This window comes from Ailuropoda melanoleuca, chromosome 4 (assembly GCF_002007445.2).
Source record: "Ailuropoda melanoleuca isolate Jingjing chromosome 4, ASM200744v2, whole genome shotgun sequence".
NCBI classification, from domain to species: domain Eukaryota; kingdom Metazoa; phylum Chordata; class Mammalia; order Carnivora; family Ursidae; genus Ailuropoda; species Ailuropoda melanoleuca.
In genome coordinates, this window is record NC_048221.1 from 86,687,137 (window position 1) to 86,694,440 (window position 7,304).

A 7,304-nucleotide genomic window follows, 5' to 3' on the forward strand; every position below is an offset into this window, starting at 1 on the left:
GGCGGGGACCCCGGGGCGGCCTCGGGACCGGCGTCCCCCTCTGCGGACGGGGCTCTGGCGCTGCGTTCCCTGTCTTCGCCTCGCTCTGCGCGGCGTTTGTCAGCCAAGCCCTGGAGTTAGCGCGCGACCGGGGCGGGGCGGGCGGGCGGTGAGGGCGGGGTGCAGGGGGCGGAGGAGGGCGGGGGCGCGCGGAGGTAACCCCCGGCTCGTGCTGCCATTGCCCGGCTCCCTGTCACTCAGCCCGCGCGGGGCCGGGGATTGGCAGCATAGCCCCGTTACGCACTCACCTCGCGTTCACATACCCGGGGAGGGCAGTAGAAAGGTGATCAATCTTCATCAGGCTACATTTCCAATCACCTAAACAACCCGGCAAGACAAGCCACTCCGACAAGGTAAATCGCTTGATTTATTTAGTTTGCAAAGTGCCTCTGCAGGACTTCCCTAGCCCCCACCGCCTCCACGTTGTGTTGGGAATGCAACTGCAACCGCGAGCCACCTCCCAACTCTGCCCGTTTCACCCCCACCCAACCTTTGCGGCCCCTCGGCGCGGTCCCGGGCGAGGTAGCGTCTCGGGAACGCTTAGGGCTTTGCAAACAAAGTGTCTGTGCAATAAAGTGAAACCTGGAGGGACACGCACAAAGCCACTGGAAAGAAAGAGAAGGAAGGAGGGAAGTTGGGGAAAGAAAGAAATCCGGGGATCCTAGACCAACCGTCCGGCCAGGCGAGTAATTCCTGTGCCGCTCTGTTTTGCAGGTTGGCTGTCCCGCGGGTCTGTGTGAGGGCGCGAGGTAGATGGTGAGCGGCCCCGGCAGCTGAGGGCAGGTAAGGAGAAAGCCGTGGGGCCGCCCTGGACTCCGGGAGCGCGTTGGTCGTTCTTACCTCCCCTTCCTCAAACGGGTCCCCGCTTCCCAGGTCCCTGGCAGGTGGGCGGGGCTGGGGGTGGCCTCGCTTCCCTCTTGGTGCGCGAAAGACCCCAGATCTCTGCTTCGGCCCCGTGCCCCCTCCCCCGCCTCCTCCGAAGTAACCGAGCCGAAGTGCTAAGTTTGAAGAAAGTCTTTGAGAACTCACGCTGCAGCCTGGCAGAGGCACCACGGCTTGACGTCCTATTCTCTTCGGCCCTAGAGCCCCGGCTGTTTCCCTTTCGTCCCCTTCCCTGCAAACTGTGTTCTCCCAGGCCGGATCCTGGGTCTTGGAGGGTAGGAGCGGAAGACTTCTTTAGCTCTTACTGCTCTCCCCGAACCTCCCTAGCCTGGGCCCCAGGCCTGCTTTGAATTCCTGCGACGCGGGGTGAAGCGACAGGTCCCCTGGGGCTCCAGCCGCACTCCCCCAGCTCCACTTCCTATCCCTGAGGATAGCGCCTCAGGTTGGAGGCAGCCGGGGAAGCGAGGCTTCGACCTTCCAGTCCGGGTCAGCGTGAGTTACGCCGCCGAGGCCTAGTTACCTAGTCTCGGTAGGGTCTTGGGGCTGCGGGTTCATCTAGTAGGATAGGGAGGCAGCACAAGGGAACGCTGCACTCAGGCCTCCCAAATCTGTGAGACCCTTTGGGACTCTGGGCGGGTCACCTTTCAGCATCTGCCGGGACGACATTGTCCGCAGCCAGGACCGGGCAGAAAGAAGGACCCGCTCGCGTTCGCGAAGAAGGGCCTGCGGCGGTGGCTAGGCGCTCCTGACCTCCCGCCGCGTCTTAGAGCCGCCACGTCTACCGTGGCCCCTTCTGCGTCTTCTGGCCGCCTCTGCGGGCCCTGGGCCTGTAACTGCGGTTCAGGTGTGGTGGGATTCCCGGTGAGCAATCTTTCAGCGGTTGGGCACTGAGAAGTTAACTGGAGGGGTGGCTGTGGGCTCTGGGGCCCAGACCCAGTGGCGGAGGCCTTGGAAGGAATGTACTCTCCTAACTGGGCAATGCGACCCAGAGAGGCCCAGGTGCTGCTAGCCCCCCCGCAGTGCCTCACCTTAGCTCTCGGGACTCTCTACCTTTTCATCCCGCATTTGAAACAAAACGAAACAACCCCTTATGCCCTGGGCAGCCTGCCTCACTGGCGCCGAGTTAACGTTTGCTTTTGCAGTATTGAGGCCGGCTCCTACGGGACCAGAATTTTGCCTGGACTTGGGACCTTGTACACTCCGCGTTTCAGGCTCTCACCTTTCCAGCTTGACCCTGCTTTTAACCTCCCCTCACTCCTGGTGATGCCTTAAAAGTGTTTTTTACCCATTCCAAGCCTGAAAGAGGCGATGACGGTCCAGAAAAGCTTACTTTTCAAAGAAGCTGTGGTTTTTGGGCTAAGGCCTTGTAGAGCCACGTTGACCGCCCTGCGAAGTTCCATAGGCCTGCGTCACCTCCCTATCCCGTGGCTCCTTGCCCCGGACGAGACCAGGTAGCTGAGATGGCTCCCAATCACTGTTTACATGTGTCTCCTGTCTCCATAGGCTGGTCCCCCAGAAGCAACAGAGCTTGAAGGACTGCGCAGTGGGAGTCCCGCACTGCGTCTGGCCCCGGCCCCCTGGATCCGTCCGGGCGCCTCCACCCGGCTGTTAGCATGATGTCTTACCTCAAACAACCCCCATATGGCATGAACGGGCTGGGCCTGGCTGGGCCAGCCATGGACCTCCTGCATCCTTCCGTGGGCTACCCGGGTGAGCACCGGTCCCCGCCCCCAGCCCCTGCAAATCCTGGCGTCCCCCAGACTCTGGAGTTTGAGCACACACTTTGTGGCTGAGCAGGCCCAGGGAGCCGGTTGGCTAGTCTGCCTACAATGCACTGCACGTTGCAGGCTCACAGGGCAGTCGCGGGTGGGTGAGGTGGACCAGGCCAGTGAAGTAATGCAAGGTGTGCCCTCCCAGCCTGACCGCACTGGCGGCCTGTCTCTTTGTGGTTCCACCAGCAGCAAAAGCGCATTTACCCACGGATTCGTTTCTCATGGGTGGCTTTTTGGGGGGGCGTGTGTGTGTGAGTGTGTTCCTTTCCCCCCAGTATTGAAAGAAATCTGGACACTCTCTAGGCCCTGACTGGAAGGGCCAAGCTTTCCTTATAGGAAATGACTGAGATGAAGAAGAGGGATTTTTCCTTCCTAATTAATTGTCCCCTGCATCGGTGGTCTGCACCAACTTTTCACTGCCGATGTGGAAGGCTTGGGCTGAATCCTGGCTTCCCCCACCCCCAGGTCCAACTCCTTCACCTCCATTTATTCCCTCGGAAAGTGTTTTCCAGGTGGTGTTTCTGCGCACCCCTTCCCCATCCTCCAGCCTGGGGATGTGTTGGGTGGGGGGAGGTGGTGAGAGAAGGGAGATTGTATAACTTCTCCTTTCTTAACCTCCAAGAGGCAGGGAAGGGGGCAACTCTAGAGTCTTGAAGACACTGGTTCCCAGTCACACACATGCACTTTCTCCCACCTGTGGCCTCTCAGGCTCGGCCTTCCGGGGGAGTTTTCTTTCGCTTGGAGCTCGGCTTTCTTTTGCAACGGCCTCGCACAGGGCCTGCCGGGGGCCTGTCTGCGTCCTCTAGTGTGGGTCCGCGTGGCCACCGCTGACCCGAGGCGCCCCCGCGTGTCCCCTCAGCCACTCCGCGGAAGCAGCGGCGGGAGCGCACCACCTTTACACGCTCGCAGCTGGACGTACTTGAGGCGCTCTTCGCCAAGACTCGCTACCCTGACATCTTCATGCGCGAGGAGGTGGCGCTCAAGATCAACCTGCCAGAGTCCAGAGTCCAGGTGCGCGTGCCCAAGGCTCCAGGGTCAGGGTAGGGGCCCTGGGGCTGGTTGGAGAGGGCCTGAGAAGGGTGGTCTGGTGTGGGGCGGGCCTACAGACTGGGCAGCCCCTCTCAGACTCCCCCTAGCGCTCAGCTCGGGCCTGGGAGAGGGGCAAAGTTAAAGTAACCAGCTTAGAGCCTTGCATTCAGCCCGGGGGGCCCAGGGCACCTTCGGTATTGAAAGTCCTTTTTAGGATTTCGGGAGGACAAGCAAGGCCCCCGAAAGTAAAGTGCTTAGAGGGCCCGACACCTGCCCCTGCTTCTTCGGCCATTGCAGGATTTGGCAATTTCCTTCGGGGTATTGAATTCTGCCTCCGCTTTTGCCTTGCATCCCGGGCGTCCTGGAAATGGAAGAGTGGAGCTTGGCCAGGGCCTGGTACCCTGTCGCAGTGCACTCCATGGTTGGCGCCGGTGTGATTAGACTCTTCCTTTTCCCAGAGAGGATGCCGAATGCAAAACCTGGCTACCGGCTTTGCTGTTTCTGGTTTTTGCGATAAAAATACTGTTTGGATTATAACTCAGAACTCTTCTCAAGGGCCTTTTATCTCGTCTTCTTTCCCCCGAGGCTCTAGAAAGAACCAGGAATGTTGTGCCATGTACCCGGGCCGTCCAAGAGGAGTGAGAACTTTGCCCCATTTGGTTCCCCTTTTGGAGCCAAGAAGCCCAACGAAATTCAGCGCAGGCTTCCTTCCCTAGTCCCCCGAGTATATTGCCTCTGTTCAGCCTCCTGGCCTTGCTTCTGCATCCACTCAAATTCTCGCCTTGCCCAGCGCGGGGCCTCCAGGGGCCGACTGGCTCCCACCTCAGACTTGGTGACTGTCCCGTGCTCTGCAGTCCCTTTCGTGCCTCTCCGCAGTTTCCTCAGTTCTATTCATAGAAGACAGGGCCTCCAAACATACACGACGCTGTTGGGAAGCGGCCAACAGCAGCAGTTTAGAGATGGCTGAACTTCTGGCTAGACAGACGCAAATGTTCCGTCCTAGGGCAGAGTGCGCTGGGGGGGTGGAGAGGTGCACATCCTGACTTTGCCAGAGGAGGATCTTTGGTCAGAGGAATGGGGGAGGGTGGAGGAGCTGGGACCAGTGGGACGTGGGCTGGCCTGGCTGGAGATGGGGAGGAGCGGAGGCCTCGGTAAGAGAGGGATGGGAGACCCTAGGCCGGGTAGTGGATACAAGAGGCCAGGCAGTAGCAAGCTCAACTCGCCCCCCTGACACCCTCTTCCCCACTCTGCCGGCTGCAGGTCTGGTTCAAGAATCGCCGTGCCAAATGCCGCCAGCAGCAGCAGAGCGGAAGCGGGACCAAGAGCCGCCCGGCCAAGAAGAAGTCGTCCCCGGTGCGGGAGAGCTCGGGCTCGGAAAGCAGCGGCCAGTTCACGCCGCCCGCCGTGTCCAGCTCCGCCTCGTCCTCTAGCTCCGGATCCAGCTCCTCCGCCAACCCAGCGGCGGCAGCGGCTGCAGGCCTGGGCGGGAACCCGGCGGTGGCAGTCGCGTCGTCGTTGAGTACGCCGGCTGCCTCATCCATCTGGAGTCCGGCCTCCATCTCGCCGGGCTCAGCGCCCGCGTCGGTGTCAGTGCCCGAGCCGTTGGCCGCGCCTAGCAACGCATCTTGCATGCAGCGCTCGGTTGCCGCAGGCGCCGCCTCGGCCGCAGCCTCTTATCCCATGTCCTACAGCCAGGGCGGCAGCTACGGGCAGGGCTACCCCGCGCCCTCCTCTTCCTACTTTGGCGGCGTGGACTGCAGCTCATATCTAGCGCCCATGCACTCTCATCACCACCCGCACCAGCTCAGCCCTATGGCACCCTCCTCGATGGCCGGCCACCATCACCACCATCCACATGCGCACCACCCGTTGAGCCAGTCCTCAGGCCACCATCACCACCATCACCACCACCACCACCAGGGCTACGGCGGCTCAGGGCTCGCCTTCAACTCTGCCGACTGCTTGGATTACAAGGAGCCTGGCGCCGCCGCTGCTTCCTCCGCTTGGAAACTCAACTTCAATTCGCCCGACTGTCTGGACTATAAGGACCAAGCATCATGGCGGTTCCAGGTCTTGTGAGCCCAGGAGTAGAAGGAAGAGAAGAAACGCAACTACCTGCGCCCTCCGTGGTCCCCGTCCTGTTGCTGCTGCTGCACCGCCCGCCTTCGCCTCGGCTTCTGCAGACCTGAATTTTCACGCCCCTAAAAGATGCCCTTTGCCTGCACTGCCGCCCTCATCTTTCTGCCACTTGTTTGGGGGATGTGCAGACCCGCCCACCCCTTGGATGAGGGGACCGGTGCTTCGGCTTGGCCCGCAAATTCTGTATGGGGAGAGCTGTGTGCTCTCCTCCTCAACCCCTAACGAACTCCTAAGCCACTCTCCTCCAGTCTCTCTGGGCAGTTATTATGCACTTGCAGCCTTCGGAGGCTCTTTGCTCTGACTCGCTGTTTGAGCCCTACACTTTTATTTATTCGTTCTGGACACTGGAGTCACTAACTGGCATGTGTCTGCCCGTTGGAGTGCACCCACACTCCACCCCAAATCAAAACAACCACTAAGTGTTTCCCGCTTGCAGACTACCGCTCCTTGAGCTGCCCTCGGCCCCGCTCCCCGCCTGCAGGCCAGACCAGCCCGGCGTTTTCTCCTTCCCAGCGGGGTGCGCTGGGACAAGGCCCGAGGGAGGAGCGCGCCCCTAGCCTCTCGAGCACAGCCCCGCCCTGCGTAGAACTGGCTCAAGCTTCCGCCTCGGCGGGAATGCTGTACATAGTCGGGTCCGTTCCAGGGACCACTTAAACTTTCTAGTTGCTGTTGGTTGAACTGAACATATCTCGTCTTAGCGCCCAGGAAATAGAACTTTAAGATATATACAGCATATATATACATATATATACACACATATATATAAAACAAAAGCAAAAAATATTTTCCCTCTGTCCCCCTTCCTCTCTTCCTTAAACGATGGCGCTTTTATTTTTTCAGTTGTTGCAAAGCTGACCTGCCCTCTCACACCTTCTCCCTCTGTGTATTTATTAAAGAGAACCTTTTGGTTCCAGGAAGCTGGGCGCGGAGGGTCGGGAGGGTCGGAGAGTGTTGAGGAAACAGCCAAGTCAGGGTACAGGGGAGGGGGCTAGGCTGGGCGGGGACTTAGGACTGAGCCCTTCACCGGGTCGAAGCACAGAGTCGCAGTTCCGGTTTAGAGACCAATCACAAAAGAAAACAAAAAACAAATAAAAATACGGCATTATGGAAAAACAAACAAACGATCCAGGCCCCAAACCCCAGTTCCAATTCCTCTGTCGGCTTCTCTCTCTTTAAACAACCCTGTTTTGTCTAGTGAGTTTTTAGTGCACCTTCACTCTCCGAAATCTGCGGAGAGCCCGCGCCTGTGTATCAAGTTTGGCTTTGGCCTTTTCGTCCAGTAGGTGGGAAAGTAATTTGTAAATTTGATTTGTCCGATGTGAAGATCACAAATTACTTGTTGAAATGTAAGGCAGTCACCCTCCTCCCCCTTTATCTACATTATTTCCCGAAAATAAATGCAAATTAATGAACGGCTTGTCAGTGTCGCTCTTCTGATTCCAG

The 7,304-nt window shown here is 59.1% G+C and overlaps 1 protein-coding gene across 2 annotated transcripts; it reads left to right on the forward strand.

Annotated features, from left to right (window-relative positions):
• Window positions 1-257: 257 nt before the first annotated feature.
• Window positions 258-5,991, forward strand: OTX1 (orthodenticle homeobox 1). Of its 2 annotated transcripts, XM_002921807.4 has the most exons (5): window positions 258-392; window positions 754-822; window positions 2,425-2,631; window positions 3,553-3,704; window positions 4,983-5,991. In XM_002921807.4, the coding sequence occupies exons 3-5, from the start codon at window positions 2,535-2,537 to the stop codon at window positions 5,799-5,801; spliced, it is 1,068 nt and encodes a 355-aa protein (XP_002921853.2). In that variant the 5' UTR covers window positions 258-392; window positions 754-822; window positions 2,425-2,534; the 3' UTR covers window positions 5,802-5,991. The 2 variants fall into 2 exon arrangements, with proteins under 2 accessions (XP_002921853.2, XP_034515106.1); XM_034659215.1 differs by lacking the exons at window positions 258-392; window positions 754-822 and adding an exon at window positions 833-1,782.
• The last annotated feature ends 1,313 nt before the right edge of the window (window positions 5,992-7,304 follow it).